The sequence below is a fragment of the Mesitornis unicolor genome, unplaced genomic scaffold (assembly GCF_000695765.1).
Source record: "Mesitornis unicolor isolate BGI_N332 unplaced genomic scaffold, ASM69576v1 scaffold27162, whole genome shotgun sequence".
Taxonomy (NCBI): domain Eukaryota; kingdom Metazoa; phylum Chordata; class Aves; order Mesitornithiformes; family Mesitornithidae; genus Mesitornis; species Mesitornis unicolor.
Window position 1 is genome coordinate 1165 of NW_010171642.1, and position 17639 is coordinate 18803.

General features: G+C 40.6%; 1 protein-coding gene across 1 annotated transcript; it reads right to left on the bottom strand.

The window, feature by feature from the left end:
* Positions 1 to 1512: 1512 nt before the first annotated feature.
* LOC104537272 (BTB/POZ domain-containing protein KCTD5) lies at positions 1513 to 16431 on the bottom strand (the record flags this gene model as incomplete). Its single annotated transcript, XM_010180098.1, has 5 exons — positions 1513 to 1557; positions 4852 to 4977; positions 13949 to 14044; positions 15137 to 15228; positions 16323 to 16431. Coding segments are annotated over 5 exons (468 nt in total), but the record flags the coding sequence as incomplete, so codon positions are not given.
* Between the last annotated feature and the right edge of the window lie 1208 nt (positions 16432 to 17639).

Below are 17639 nucleotides of genomic sequence, written 5' to 3' on the forward strand. Positions count from 1 at the left end.
CTGACAGGCCCACGTCTTCCGAGCTGGACGTGGTGCTGCGGGTAGGGTCTCTAAGAGCAGGGTGGGAGAATCCTCCCCCTCCACTGGCCACACTGCTTTTGATGCAGCCCCACTGAATTGGGTTTCTGGCTGCCAGTGCACGTCGTTGGCTCGTATCTGATTTTTCACCCACTCGTATCCCCAGTTCCTCCTCTGCAGCACTCATCATCCACTCTGTGCTGATATGGGGACCGTCCTGACCCTGGTGCAGATCTCCTGTGTTCAGGATTTTCTTTCTTTTCATGTTTCTGTTTTTTTCCTCCAGGTGCAGCAGATCTGAAGTTGACTTACAGACTCTAAACAATGCTGAATGAACTCTCATATCCTAGGGGCCCGAGTGTGGCTGCTTCTTAGGGAAGCAGAATGTGGGAAGTATTTCCTCCCGCTCAAAATAAATCTGCTGCAGATAGAATAGCGTTTTAAGGGCTGTTTGTCTCTCAGGCAGTTTATGAATCTTGCCTTCAATTCCAGCACAGTGCCAGTTTATTTTTTTTCAATGAAACCTCAGATTTGATCCATTCCTTGCAGCCATTCCTGAACACTTGGCAAAAGACCTCAGCAGTAGTTTCTGTTAGCATGAGTTAAGAAAATAATGTAGGTTCTTCTCCAGCCATGCAGGAGCAACACCCCAAGGCTGCTTACAGCTGACAGGTTCAGGTGTGTAGGTGAGATGGTGGAGTTCAGTCTCATGCAGCGATAAATATCTTCAGCTTATACAGGCTCAAGTGACTACTACACTGTATCACTGAATATTCAACAGTAAGTTATTTTATAGAAATTGGATAGCAGAATAAATATGGTCAGTGCTTGCAGACACATTAGGAAAAGGCTGCAAAAGTTGTTATTTCTGATGCAGCTTTTGTGTTCTTCTACTTGTGACTTTTAAAGTGCCTCGATCTTCAATGAGACGCCGAACTGCAGTGGAAAGGACCTGATCTCTCCCTGGAGAGAGTTGTTCTCAGTGATAAAAATAACAGTAGCACTGAGATGACACTATTTACTTTCATTTGTCTTGATTCAAAAATTGTTAGTTTCAAAATTAACAGATAATACCACCTTTTGACTACGGTGCATGCCAGTCAAGTTTGCTACTTTATTGCCAAGTTAGACATTTACTGAAAATGTTTCCTGTAGACATAAAAAACATTTGACAGAAAAGCTGCTGCACAGAAAATAAAAATCAAAAGCAATTCCAACCCTAGAATCTACATGAGGAACTTGAAAGGAACTGAAAGCGAAGCTTGAAAGGAACCGACCACCATACAGCTTACAACAGCAACACTAATTATTCTGTCAAAGAAGCAATGTCCAGAAGAGGAATTCTCTCTTTGCTAACCATGCCACAGCTATAACCACAAACACACACACCACCAGGACTAGCCAAAGGACAGCACTAGTGGGGGAGGAACTGGATGGGCACGAAAGCGCAGGGTAAGATCCTAGTGCAGCTGGTGCTCACCATGACATTTACACTTAATCAGAGTCATTCATATCGTAATCCGTCTCTTCATCCTCACTCTGAGTGGCATGCAGCATGCAGCAAGTATAGAGAAAGGAAGGGAAAAGAAGAAATTGCAAGTGAGTCAGAGCTGCAACTGCCGCCATTTGGGCAGCGGTTCTGTCACCCGATGACTCCTCCCCACTTGGGGAGGGGAATCAGGAAAAGGAAGGGAGATCCCTGGGTTGAAATAGAAACAGATTTAATAAAATCATCATAATAATAAAACCCAGTGTTAATATCAATATTAAAGTACACAGAGTTATACTCAGTTGATAGAGTGGTTGCGACCAGTGGAGGAACAGGCCTTGGGAGCACAATGCTGGGCGAGAGCCTGCAGGGACCACAGCCATTGAGGAAGGAGGGCTGCCCGCAGCAAACTCCCAGCTTATAGCAAGCGGGAGGTTTCTGGTATCAAAGACTCCTGTTGGCCAGCTCGGGCCATACAGCCCTGGCTTCTGCCCCTCCTGGCTCCTGCACCTGGTTAACGTGAAACTGCTGGAGACTTTGATCACTGTGGCAACCCGCACACCAGAGCTGCCCACAGACCACAACAACAACATCTTACCAACTTTGTCCCCACTACATTGAGTGCTGTCGTCTTCTCAAAAATGCAGCTTTCCTGAACAGAAAATTCATTTTATGACTCCATCCCAGGGAAGCCAGGACAGCAACAAAGTACAGTCCACTTACACCTGAAACATCTAGGAATGACATTTATTTACTTTTACCTGGGACCCCCATTCCCTGTAAGAAAGTATGACAGCAGACAACTGCGTGGAGGAACAGTGCAGATTTCACAAAAACTTCTCTTTTCAAATGTCCTAAAGTCAGCAGACAGAAGCCAATAGAGCCATGCAACATAACAATAGGGACCATAAGTATAGAGAATATTTAAATAAAACTGTGAAGCTGGTACCTTAATTCAGTGCACTCTTCACCATGGATGGGAAAGGACAGCATTTGACAATCTAACTTTGGATGCAAACATTATCAACAAGCTTTGATTATTTTTCCCAAGAATGACAGGTCAGTAAAGTGGTATGAAAGAGAATAACGCTCGTGGGAACAGAGGTTATCTTTCGGTAGTGCCACAGCGACCAATAAAAGCCACTGGAACCATTTAAGTCAAAGTCTCCAACGCTGTTAAACTCCTTCGCTTAGGTGTATTAGAAGGTTACATGGAAGTCAACTGTTAACTTACTATGTAAACTGTTTTCCATAAAAAGAAAACCCAAGAAAAAAAGTCTCTGAGAAGGAATGAAGGTGAAGCTTGACCAGATGGGCCATCAGAAAATGCTTTTTCCTGTTCTGGAGGTCCAGTACTATTAATTACAATTGAAGTGCGTGTCAATGAAATTTACATACTAGCAGTTTTTTGTTTTCTCTAACCCAACCTGCTGTAAAAGACAACTTTCTCAAGGTTCTAAAAGTCAGTCCCAGTACATGAGCACTTTATTCTGTATGTATCACTGCATACCAGAATTTCAATCACATGCACTTCACGAAGGCCAACTCAGACAGTAATGAACAAACTGCAGACTAGAGGATTAATGCAGGTTACGAGGGAACTACTGAGGTCCAGCCACAATTCCTGAGCACAGCTGTCAGAAACCTCTCAAACAGAAAGAGAATAACTTTTTTTTCCCCAGGCACAACATATACCTATAAGAAATAACTGATCTATTAGGAACACAATATATAAAAAAATATTCTTCAAGTATTGCCATTAATTGTTAGCAACAGCTCAAGTCTTCCAGGACGAAAGGAGTGAATGTTGGTATCTCCAACCAAAATTAACAGTTATTCTCATCCATCTCCCTCGTCAAACTATGCCCTGCTCTCTTCTCTGAAGCAATGACCAAGAAGCACTTAAATGGAGAGGTTTAAGATTTAACTTCTCTCAGAGCTACCGAATTTGCAGTCATACAGCAGTCTGAACTGGCTTTTGTACTTAGGCTTTAATGGTTTGATCTTCCACATTTTCTTTTACGTGAAGGATGCAGCGTAACTCTGGCACCTTCTGGAGTTCCCTGAAGAGGTACCACCATTCCTCATGAAGACGGTGATTAGGTTCTATGGTCCCACGTTTTATTTCAGGTACATATCACAGCCCTAAAGTACTACCACGCACCTTTTTAGCTTGTCAACTTCTAGGTTTACCTGAAGCATCCTGGCAAAAGCAGACCTTGACCAGGGTTTTGGAAGGAGTGAGCCGTGGCTTACCCAGGTTCACGGTTTACCCTTGAATACATTAATCCCTTCCAACTCTTTGGAAGTTTTATCTCAACAGTGGCAAAATCAGTAATTTCACTAAGAATCCAACACAAAAGCTTGGAGTAATTTTATAGTGCACTTTACAACAATGTCTCCATATGTGTAGATGCATAATTAAGTTACAAGGCACAGAAAGTGTTGCAGTTTTATCTGAGGTCTCAGTGCCAAGACTGATTGGCAATAATTAGCATTATTATTCCAAAATTAATTTGTTTGACGGTGATTCTTGAAAAAGCAACCTTTGATGTTTAACCAACCACTTCCCACCTACATACACTAAATGAAAGGCTTTTAAGCCAACTACAGAAGCATTCAGTTTGCCTGCAGTCACCTCCTCACACAAAGCAACAATACAATGATAAAAACTGTTCAACATGCGTGGAAGAGAAGAATACCCTTATATACGTAACTGGCCTGCCTTATTACTATTCAGTTGCGTTTTTACATTTTTCCTTTTACAAACTCTGAAAGACAACAGAGTAAAATGCTAAGATATTGTGCCCATTACAATCTTTTTGTAGAGCTGGTTACAGGAGGTAAAGAGAACTAGGTAGAAACCTGGAAATATTAAGCTAACAAACACCTTCATTTTATAACACATTGCAGGAGTATGTTTTTTTCAGAGAGATGCTACAATCTCCACTCTTGGCAGTACGACTCCTTCAGTTGAACTCAGGTAAGAAAAACTGTTTTCAACTGAACCAGGGGCAGAATAAGGAAGCATTCAATTGTGTAAGAGAAAACTCTGGATTCTCAACTGTAAACAACAAATATCTGCCAATACTCAAAAAAACCAGGCCAGGTATCAGAAACAGTACAGAGTATTGCATTTAAAGAACCCATTAGGTATAAAAAATGCACGCTGACTGCACCATTTACAGTCTCACTTGCAATCGACAGGGAACCACTATTAGTCATGAGTGAGGGGGGAAAAAAGGCAATTAAATAATGGTCCTGAGCAGAGGTAGGCCTAGCACGACTTAGGGAAGCCCACCCAATTCAACACCATTGCTTTAGTCCGGTGTCTAGTGACGTACCTTTGCTTTTTCACTGGGTTCGCTGGTTGTGCCATAAGGAGTGTTATGCAGTTCCTTTGAGACAACACACAGAAATTCAGCCTGATCTTCATTGCCATAGTTATAGGAAGAACCAATACTGACCAGCTGAAAGATGGAAAAAAACAAAACAGAAATGGTCAACTGTATTTCCACACAAACAAATTCCATAAATTCCCATCACTAGTACAGACACTCCTCACTCTTCAGACTGCTGGCTGTGCCTGGAGCATGATTCTCCAATGCAAATATGTTTTGATGCTGACAAATACACTGACACTCTGATGATAGGTTAAACATAGCTTTTCTTTATAAGCATTTACAGAATTAATGATTTACAGCTATGAACATACTGTGAAAGAAAAGGCTACAGAGGCAGGCCAGCGCAGAAGTAGCCTGTTCCCTGTTTCTGTTATTTACTGGAAACTTTCCCATCCTCCAAAGTTAATTTTTAAAGAGTCTGTGTGTGGTATCTCAGTGTGGCATGACTTAACATGTAAATGGCCGCATGCAGGAAGCACTTTAGCGTGAAGGGATACCCACCCCTTTACTTACAGAATAACGGTATTTCTATTAAAACTTATTTCGAGTAGACAAAGACAAAATTTGCATTTGACTGGAAAACACCAAGACACAGCGTGGTGGGACACCAGGATTAACATTTGAAAATCGTATGTACTGCTACAAGGAAGTTCATTAGGGAAGCACTACAAGCAGAAGCCATGTATAATGAAATATGACATATTTACAAGCTTCTACAAGTCAAGATATTGAATGATAAATGGCAGCTTACTGAGAAAGAAGGGCATACTCAACGTCAGCACTACCTCGTATGCAGCATATTTATCAAATGGCAGAAATTTCCCGTAACTTGTTTTACCTTACATACGGCACACTTACCTAATGCTAGAAGCTTTACAAAGCCTGCCTTTCCAAGCCAGGATCATTTCAGATGTAGCTGGTTCATTTACTTTAAAGGTCATTACCAAAAGTATATTAAAGCTACCTTCCAAATCCCCACACACATGTGATAAGGCTGTCCTATCCCCCAACCTCTATTATATCATTAAGGTGCCCACAGAAAAGGTTTGACTTGTTTTTTAGAGCAGCAGCACTTGAAACACCATAGATATCTACCTAAAAGCAAACTGCACACTGCCCCTAGTCTAACAGAGCACCACAGAGAGCAAAAGCCTTGTTAAAACAGGGAAGATGCAGACAAGATGAAATCTTGGTCCAGAATCTGTATTTGAGGGATACGATTATTCCCCAGCAAAAGTGGAACGTAGACCAAGGCTAAACGCAGCTTCCTTATAGCACTGCCAGGAGAAAAAAGGGCCTCGTTGCGTTTATAAGGAGAGAGAGGAGCGAGATGCTCGGATGTCCCAGCAGGGCGGTAAGACGGCCAAGCAGGAGCCTCCACAGAGAGCCCATGTGCACAGCCAGCAGCAGGCACCGCGTCTGCACGAGGAATCGGCTCAATGCCAGGCCTACGCGATGCAAAGGTTTTGGACCCTGATGGTACCACAGCAAATGAGGCTCAACCTCCGATGAACAGTTCTGGCAATCAAAACTCAGCACTCTGGAGCTGCCGACTTCAACTACACTGTCTGGGTGTGATCACCAGAAACCTTTCTGTCCCTCCTCCGCTCCTAACATCTCTCTAATTCTGCAAAATACAAACATAGTCAGTAATGAACAGCGGCTGATAAAAAATGAACGTGATAAGGACATTTTTTCCACCAAAACCATGTAACAAAGTTACAAAACCCCAGGTTTTTTACAAGCACTGATACATACTCATCGGAATACAGAGGCACCACTTAACTTGAGACATTAAGTCAGCTAATCTTTCACAATGGATACTCTGCAGTCTGCACCATAACGTACTTGTGTAATACAGAATCACAAAACCCATACAATAACCTGTTGCTTAGCTGCACAAAATGGAGTGAGAAAGTCCGCTGAAAAGCTGGAAAAATCAACCCAGACTTAATTCATATATAGAGCAAAAAATATTATGCACAATTTTTCAGGGAAAAAAGCACTTAAGTTGGCTCTAAGTCTGTTGTTTATCCCATATATTATATAGCAATTAGAAACCACATAATACAAATACAGTAACTGCTTCAATTATTGAGGTAAAATGTACTATTTTAAACAGTACTTTTAAGCCACTTAAAGGTTAGAAAGCACTCAAGAAGTTGAATACATGTTTAAATAAAGTCACGCATTAATTCCCCTTCTCTGAAGAGAAATCTGAAGAATAAAATTCAAGAGTATGATTTGGTTTAGTAAAGTCTGCTGCTGTTCTTGCAAAACAGCAAGAACGTGATAGCAGATAAGCTATGATAACACTGACCGGAAGGAAAAACACTCAAAATAAATAAATGACCTCTCTAAAAGCAGGTATCACACAAGACCCAAACACCAGGCAAATCATCAACCCTGGCTCAACAAGGCTTACAGGTCCTCAGTCGATAGCTACTTACACCCCCCACTAATGCTTCGTAGTCCAAATCAGTTCACCTTTTGCACTTCAGTCTGTTTAGAGGACGTGGCTGACTACTTATTAGCCAGTTGGATAGGACTACTGACTTAGCTGACTGCAAAACACCTGGATCACTTTTTGCCATTATTAATCAGCTGGTGCATTTCAAGATAAAAATCACTTTTGCAACATTAAACACAAGTTCTTCAAAACTCCAACACATGATGCTCATGTAAGCAGTTCCATATGTGTGCAACTAAGAATGCATTGTTTGGATAGCATCAATACCATGCTAGAAACTTCATCATAGCTTTTTGAGACGCATCACCAACAACAAAGGTGATGGCAGAAAAAGAAGCAATGGAAAATTATTGCAGAGTAGAACTGAACTGTTGTGTCAGAGAGTACGATCAGAAATAAAGCAGTATTTCAGCACTTGTATTCCAAAAGTCACCGTTCCCAGTGTTGCTGGCAACACTTTAAGAAGGATGCAGATAAACTCAAAGGAAATGTTGAATTCCCCCACCCCGTGTCAGTCCACACCACCCCCAACCCCTCCCAAAAAAAACAAAAGATAAAATAATCTGAGTAATCTGAGGTCTGCAGAACATGTGTTACAGTGCATAGGAAAAGGATTTCAGATTATTCAGACTATGGTTTCTCAACCTTTCTGAAAGGACAAACTCTCCTTGGCTCACAGGGCTTAAACAGCAGACAGAGCTTTAATGACCAAGAACTTAAGGAAGAGAAAAAAGAACATTTTGAAACTCTGAATTTCATAGATTTGAATGATTATTTATATATACATATAAATGCATGTACGTATTTTTCCTCATTTTTTTTCCTTCTATGACTTGTTTCATTACCCTCCTACCTAAAGCATCGTGATCCTGCTTGAGCTTTCCTGTAAGCCCCAGTGTTGTAACCGAGCATAGGAAAATGCCAATGTTACTTATCACAGAAAATTTGTTAGAACACTGTTTGCATGGAATATGTCAGAGTACTGACACAAGTAAACTGTCAGATGTAACTAAAAAAGGCAAGAATGGAAAGTATTAATATCATTAATTAATTAATTATTAAGACTGGTTTGGGTTGAAGGGACCCCAAACCCCCCCAGTCCCACCCCTGCCATGGGGGGACACCTCCCCCAGCCCAGGCTGCTCCAGGCCCTGTCCAACCTGGCCTTTTGGCACTGCCACGGAGGGGGCACCCACAGCAACCTGGGCCAGGGCCTCACCACCTCACAGGGAGGATTTCTGTCTAATATCCAGCCTGAACCTACCGTCTTCCAGTTTAAAGCCATTTCCCCTCGTTCTATTGCTACCTGCCCTTGTAAACAGTCTCTCCCCAGCTTTCCTGTAGCCCCTTCAGGTTCTGGAGGGTCGCAAGGACACAATAAGGTCCCCCCGGAGCCTTCTTTTCTCCAGGCTGAACAACCCCAAATCTCCCAGCCTGTCCCCATAGCAGAGGTGCTCCAGCCCCTCAGCTTCTCCGCGGCCTCCTCTGGACCAGCTCCGACAGCTCCATGGCTTCTGGTGTTGGGAGCCCAAAGCTGCACACAGGTAGGTTCTCATGAAATACAGAAACACAGATATTTGCTTGATGTGCCAACATAATTCAGGATTTTCCTGAAAAGTCAAAGAAATAACAACAGGAAAGTTCCTGTCTCATAAAACCTGAACTTTTAAGTAAGGTAAAAGATGACAATCGGAAAGTGCAAAGTTAAAAAAAAAGAAACAACCAGAGACTATCTGATGCCTACCTATGGTCAGGCCTGTTTTCAAAAAAGAAAGATTTAAGAATGAGTTCAGGGACATGAAGTAACTTTCTGAAGAACTCTTCCTAAGTCTGCAGCTCTGTGACAGGATCATTGTTTGCCATCACAGACAACCACTCCAGCTTGCACCAACAGCATCCCTGTCTTTCTCTGCTTCCCACTGGAGTTACTCATACTAACTATCTCTTCTATGATTACCAATTTCCTTCTTTTTCTGTATGGTCTATTCTCAAATTCTATTTTAAATATTCTTATACTTTGAATATTACTGCTTCTATTTCAGACGTGGTGAAGTTGCATGCTAGAAAGCTCGTGTTGGGATGCTGGTCTTTTTTTAATTCTGCTAACTAACAGTTGACAGAATAAAAGAAAGTCCTCCCTCAATTTTTTGTGCACAACCAAGTTGTACGAATGTAAGAATGGCCTCCAAGCCTTTTAGAGTTATAATGCGCTCATTCTCCTGCATTCTCAAAGGATTTGCAAAAGGCTGTAAAGAAACACACACATCTGCCGTTATACTCCGCACGGATAACTGACACCAGGACCGCAAGCATATTTATTTCGGGTCTCTTAATGCAATTGTCAGATTTCAAATCTAAGAGTAAGGAAAATTCATTCCCGTCCTGATTTTTTTTAAAAAAAGTTTTATGCCTGCCTTCATTTCTTCACAGCCTTCCCCCGACCTCCATTTTATTGTATTAAATTTTCCTTCAAGCTCTCTAGGACATGAACACACAAATAACATCACGCTGCCTGTGCCCCACGCAGCTTTAACAGCACGCCACATTTCCTACTCGGTTCCAAACTCTTGAACACTGGGAAGTAACACAGCAATTAAAAAAGCAGCGACCCGAGGGTGAGGGGAGCAGGAAGGATGAGACAGCCTAAAAAGCCAATGAGTGAAGCTATGATTCTTCATTTGGGTTCCAAGAAAATTTCCCAAGGGGGAGAAAAAAACCAAAACAACAACAAAATCATGTCCCCCAAAACCACAGGATTTTCTTTCCACTTGAGAAAAGATTTAAAACTGCTGGTTTTGTTCTCCCCTCCCTCCTCCATATTTTATTACTGGATAATTCTGTTACTTCTTGTTCCAGTTTGAATATATTTCATCCACCTTAAAAAACAATAGTTAAGTTCTGAGCTAGCAGAAATAAAAGGTTTGAACCCAGAACTTAACTAGCTATTAGGTGGATGAAATACACTCAAATTGGATCAATGATTAACACAGAAATGCCCCTTTCTGAACCCAGCGAACCCAAAGCTTTATTTACAGGGCTCCCAATGTTTAAATTGTACCGCTTTAACTTATCAAGTATGGATCAAAGGCTGTTAACTTTGGAGGAAGATTTAAGGAAAAGAAGTTACCTATTGAGAAGGTAAGAACTCTTCTTAAGAAAAATCTTTAAATAACTAGGGGGTTTATGTTTGCTTTTTTATTATTTTTACAATATGAACATTCATAATGTATAATGAAATACTGCGAATATAAAAAAAAGCCAGTCACAAATACACACAAATTACTATGTGCTGTACATCCAGGAATAAAGTGGAATGATTTGAAAGCAGCAGAAATGCAAGGAGGCCAAGCATATTGGTGTGAGGGCAAAAAGAATGGTGTGACACACCTCACTGCAGCATTTCTGGAAGCATCTCTCTTCCCCTTTCACTTCCCGTGACACTATCAGCAGAAACTCTGACTGCTGGGCCCGGCCACAGCCGTACTGGGAACCTATACTGACAAGCTGAAATAACCAATCAGAGCAAAACACAAAAAGAAACCTTTGTAAAGCTGAAGCACATACCATTATCCAAATCGTACAAATAACAGACGAGCTCAGGCGTTCAGGTTACATTTACCTGCCACTAGAACAGGTGGCTATCAAGCTACAACTTTCATTTCAACATACATAAATTTTATAGAGGCAGTTGTAAAACCCTTTGTAATTTCATGGGAAGTTAAGAGTTACTGATAGTAAGTCAGAAAACTCTCCATTTCAATGTGGTGTAGCCAACTACTCTGAAAAACATAAACAGAGTTTGGTGCATTATGACAGCCAGGGTCATTTTCCTGACATCCTTGCGAGTGCAGAAGTTAACGTGGATGTAAGGCTGGAAGGTGTTACATAAAGCGATAGATCAAGCCTGGGTATGGACAGAGCTTCATCTTGTTCCAGATACTGATAAACAAAATACAGCTACGGAAACACATTAAGTCAACTACATGGAAAAATGTTGAGTACTCTACCACTTTGTAAGTGGTAATTTACAGGAGATCCAAGAAAATAACTAGATAGGAAAAAATTGTCTTGTTCCCATAAAAATAATTACAAAGATACTCTGCTCGCACTTGCCAAGCATCTAGTAATTCAGGAGTTAACGATCTCAGCTAAATTTCTCAACTTGTTATTACAAAAAAATATTTTAATAACACATGGCAATTTCTAGCCCATTTAAATTTAAGCATAGACTGTCAGTGCACTTCAGAAAGATTAGAGCTTTAAATTAAGTGTGAAGAACTAGACAACAACTGCCTATTCCAAGTAAACTGGAGATTACTACTGATGAGAAGGCTCATGAATAGTAAATTTATTTTTATCCTGCTATTGTTTTGTGAATAATTTTGAAGATAGCAGCTAAATACCGCCCTTCTCATACAGTGAAGGTATTTAAGACAGCATTATGGTGACAAGACTCAGCTTACATTAATCATTAAAATTTACATGACCGACACACCACTGCTCTCTAAAGCCCTTGTATGTAGCAATTCTGTATAGTTCAAAGTTTCTCATTATGCAGTATTGCCAAAATATTTTTTTCCTGATTGTCTGAGGAGGTAATAATTGAAGCTAAAAATCACCTACAAAATGACCCACTGAAATCACTGAAGTGGGGCAGCACTATTGGTGGTAGTTTTTGGACTGGGACTGATGTATAACTGCAGTATTCTAGCAGTGCTTTCCACTCGTATTCTTTGAAAAAGAAATACTCCTGTGAAAGCACACCAGAAGTTTAACACCTTCCACTCCTACTTAATCACCACATCCAATTGTATTTTACAAGAAAATTTTTAAGTGCTAAGGGGAAATAAATATTCTTTATGAAAAATAGCCACTTAAATATGTTATATGGGGCACAGACCACAAGGACTCTCAACCCACAGGAAAATTACTCCTCTGAAAAAGCCAATTATTTCTATCCCACCAATGATAACGTGTACAAAGCGTGGCAGGTGTCACCCCAAAGACTGCTTCTGAAGGAAGCGTGCTGCTGAGCAACACAGGTTTAGAAAAGATAAAAAATTACAGAAATGCTACAGTGCTCTCAAATCTTAACATTTAAATTGTTTAGATTATACAGAATATTGTAATCATGTTTAAAGTGAATGATGTTTGCTAAACGCAGCTCTGCAAAAAAAACAGAGGAGAGAAAGGCCTGGTCAGAGGCCTAGTCGGAGGCCGGGCACTGTGAGACCATGGAGCTGCTGTGTTGTCTGCTGCAAACTGCGTCCAAGAGAGAGCAACGTGGTGGGGAGGAAGGAGGGAGAAAGCTGGATGAAACAAGGATGTAGCTTTCAAGATAACCACTGGAGTTTTCCAGTTCTAAATTCTGAAAGAGATTATAACCGTTCTTTCAGCAGTTGTGCTGTCAAAGCAGTATCCCTCCCAGATACAATATCCCCAAAGAATACAAGGCCTTAGGACAGGTAAAATTTAATTTGTTAAGAAGTAAAGAATCTCTATTCATAATGAAAGCTCACATGACAAAGAATGTTAAAAAAACTTTGTCAATGCACTGGTCAAAAACAGCCACATGCGTTAAGTGAGAGCTTTTTTCAGGAACTTAAACCACGTTCAGCTTCTGGCAAGCCAAGCAGACCCGGTAATATTCGAGCCAGAGAACTGAAGCCCAAGAATCTTCCTCTGTGCTGATGCAGTTTACTCGATCATGGCTGTCACCTACACATTTCATCAAATACAAACCAAACGTCCTCTTCTACCCTTGTGTGCCAAACTTTTTAAAAATGTTGCTTTGTTGTGCTATTAGAGCGCATAGGATAAAAGGCATGTGCTTATTCCAATCTCTCCTACAGTTGGCAACAGACACTGAAAAAGATGTTGGCGGCTGAGCACTTGTGCCTCTCTCCAAAGTTCAAAGATTCATTGCTCCAACGCAGTTTAAATATTCTGGTAGGTTCGGAACATGAAAGATGAAGAGGCCATGCAATTAGATTCTTATTTACAGAGACTAGCGAGGATAACGAAAGCTCTTCTTCAAATTTTACAATGTATTCTTGAGTATACACACAAAGCTATTTTTATGCAGTGCAAAGAACGACAACATTCACGTAGCTCACGCCTATCCAGCTTCGCATCCATGTTGGTTAAGGTCACCCTTCCATGTGTATCAGTCCTTCATCTGAAGAACCATTGTTTGGGCCTGACAAACATTTGTCTCCAGAGCTCATCTCTATTACCCAGAGCTCTTTGTATCTGAGCTACCATTCGTATAAACTTGTAAATTTTGGTTTATTCACCCTTCAAATGTTAGTGTGTAGACACCAAAGAACTAAATTTCAAACACGATGTAGATGTTTCTGTAGAAAGTCAGCACAATTTGTCTCCTGGAAAGCTACAGGTTTTTTGTTCTCTGACAAATAAGAATGCAAATATCAAATTTTAATTTAACTGTGTGTCTTATCCAATTTCTGAAAATGACAGCACTTAAAAAGATGCATAGAATTTACTTTACACTCCTCTTTCACTTAATTGAATGCTTTGTAATTATACCCTGGATGGGTTTTTTACCTGTTCAAATTTCCAGCCATCAGACATCGTGGAAACCATTTGAGTGAGTTCCTCTTCCTGGCACTGCAGCACTCTGTACACGTGTTTGACTGGTACCTTCAAGAAGAAACATAAGATGCTCAGTACAGCATGGAATTCACATTTGTGACTTGTTTAAAGTTGCAACACCACCTTGAACATCTTGCCTTTTTGTTTTTTCATAAAGAAATCTCATCTGTTCAGAATCCCCTTGGAGAAGATTCAGTGCTACACGAATGTTTCAGGGACTAGAAATGCTACTGAACAGTTACAACAAAATAATCTTAAGACTTACCTATCATTCCAAGTGGTAGCAAACCACATCATCCAATATCAAGGTTGAGGTTCTGCAGAGGCCTACCTAACTTTAAGGAATGTCTGACCATACTGAAAAACGTCTTTGTTTCCCATCCAGACTAACTAGGACCATTTTTGCTGAAACCCTTTAGAAAATGCTATCAGAGCAACTCTGCTGTCCCACAACCTGGCTTCAAGAGAGATCCGGCAACACGAGTTTGCAAGATCTCCGTGAAGACTCAGTTATCAGGGAAGGCCAGAATTAGCAGAGTTAAAGAGCAAACTTGAACACTACCTTTACTTCACAGTTTCTCACGTGCACTTTCGAGAAGAAATATTTATGAGCTGCTATGAGAAGAGGCAGAGTCTTCTCAACTACAGAGCACTACAAATAAAGAAACTAACTTTGCTACAGAAGCATGTGACAAGAGCTAAACAGCACCTGTATGAATGCTGTATAAGCACACCTTATAAACAGGAGTTATATCGTAGTTAGGCAATCTTATCATATTCAGAGTATTTAAATGTATATGAGAAAAACACATCCTACAAAAGCTGTTTTCTACAGTAACTATTTTCCAAAATTACATTATGACAAATCCTATTATTACCAGACATTTTTGAACAATTCTTTAGAATGTTTTCAGTTTTTGAACAAGAACTGGAACCACATGCCTGTGCCCTTTGTAAGCAGACTAGCAGGTACTGAGGGTTAAGAATATTAATCTCTGTGTACTAATGGTTTGCTCAGCCAGTGATGGAGGCAGCCATTCACATCTTACTGGTGAAATGCACAGTTAAAGAAACAAAACAGAACCACCCACTACTCGCCACAGAACAAATAATCAAAACCACACTAGAAAACAGCCTCACCTGTGAGATTTTGCTGTCTCTTTCTCTGATTTTGTCCTTTACCAGTTTTATTAGTGATGTGATATTGTAGAATTCAGCCTCTTCCAGTACACCTGTATGAGAATATTTTTCAGAAAGAGAGCGTAACATAAGATTCCATGTCAAAACCACCAACCAGTTCCTAAGATTATCTTCTCTACAGCAGTAGAAAATTATTTATTTTGTGCTAGGAAAAGTTCATTTCCCAGCCTAATGATTTTGGTTTCGTTCAAGCAAATGTAGTTCAAAGTTTAGCTCATTCAGAAAAACCCAAAGAAAGCTGATGCCATTCACATGCAGAATGAGGGGCAGGAAACAAGCAAACAAACACCACCAACAAAAAAGGAGCACAAATGCCATTCCTTAGCAGATTGATGGACCATCATAGCTTAGGTCCTGCCTCAGGCTGGAATATGAAAGAGAAATTCAAATAGTTCTACTGAAAAGCTCTGCAGCTCCTAGTGGGCAGAAAGTTTTTCTTCCTATCCTTTGAGACCTTAGATCCTGAAACAAAAGCTTAAAGATACATACTACAGACTGCTCCCACTCCCACGTTCAAGCCTTACCTGTTCTCTACACACAATATGCGTTTAAAAACGTACATGTTAATATTGTTAGAGTATTTCTCTTTGATCGACTTCTTCAACACCTTATCAATACAGTTCTAGTACAATATGGCTTAAAATTAATCCTCCATTACTTTAAAATGGATATGAATTAGGGACAGGGAGGGAGAAGCTGGGAGCAGAATTCACTCTTCAAGAGCATATTCCACATCTGAACATCCCAGAGCTTCACTCTTCACTTTATGTCTTCTAAAGCGTGTTTCACAGCCAGTATTCTTGTGCTTGAAGAGGACTCAACCCAAATATTTCACACAGTCATACAGGAAAGATACAAGATTGTATGACAAAAGGCATCTCCCCTCATGTTTGAATATTCACGTTCTAACTGAGGAAGAGGGTTGTGAAACCAGGAATCGTATTCAGAACACTCAAATAACAGCATATGCTGTAACTGCATGACACCTATCAGCTTCGCTTGAAACAGACCAAAATGCTACGCCGATTAGGGTTTACCATCTACTTGTAAGAAACTTTTGGTGACTCAAAAGCAGTGAAAATAATAAGCAAGTGACAAGAAAACAAGAGATTTAGTAGCTTCTTACCTTCTTCAGCTAGGTCTTTGTTAATTACCAGTTTCCCATGTCTGAGATAGTTCAGCACTGGCCCAAAGTAGGTCGGGTCTCTGTCTATTAAATAGGCACCTGTTTCATCCTAGATTAGAAAAAAAATAAAACAAAACAAAAAACAAAACAAAAAACCCAAAACAACAACAAAATAAAACCACGAAAACCAAACAAACAAAAAAGCCAAAGAAAACAAACAAACAACCCCCAATGATTTGAACATCCAAGTAGGAACTGCAAGCTTATTCATATTCAGCTTATTCATATTTGTCCTGGTCTGAGCTAAACAGAACTAATTTTCTATTTAGTGATTTTCCTTTCCAGCTCAGTCTCTTCTAAGTGGCTGAACTTGCTGAAACCAGCAGCATGTTTTTCCAGTATGTGCTGCTGCAAGTGATAATCTCAAGGGCACTGTCTCACCATGGGTGCTGTGTCTGCACCTACGGGGGCGGAGCAGACTCAAACCTGCCCAACGAGGTATTGCATCCCACACACAGAGGGTCTCGACCCTTCCATCTTGGACCCTTCCTTCCCTCTCCACCCCTGCAATGGCCCAAGGCCCAGCAGACCCTGCTGCTTCGGCTGCCTCTGATCCTGAGCCCTGTGTTCCTGCATCAGCTCCCACTGCTGCTGGGTCCACACTGCGACTTTTCCAGTGCTCCCAGAGCCTCTGGTGACATCATCGTCACTGGGGGAGGATTTTATATTGGTTTTGTAGATATATTTGTACATATCTGTATATATCCCATTATTTTCCTATTTACATTATATCCTCTTCCCTGATCAATTCCCCTCAACCCTGTATCAAAAGATTATCAACACTGTTAGTGTGAAAGATCTAACCAGTAATTGAGAACACTGAACACTAAGATTAAAAATAACACTTAAAACCAGGAATCTATCATTTTGTTTGGAATCCTCATGAATCAGAACAGAGGCTACATTCCAGTGAGGTTCAAACACTGGCTTTTTATTTGGTTTGCCTTTTTTTTTTAAATTAAAGGCAAACAAACCTACCTTCTCTTTACCTTCAACACTTTAAAAACCTTTGGGTTTCTGCAAAGCACAAATGCTGAGAACAGCTGTGTACCAAGCAAGGGCTGTTTGTGCATCTTCTAAGACAAAACCCAAGTGGACTGAAGATGCAGCTCCTCAGCAGACAAAGAAAGGACAGGTCAAACTCACTGATGCTCAGTTTACTGAGCAGAGTGCAGCTTTTTGTGGAATGCAAAACACAGTGCAAAAATTTTGCCTGTATAGCTGATATTCTTGACAAAGAGATAAAGGAGCAAAATT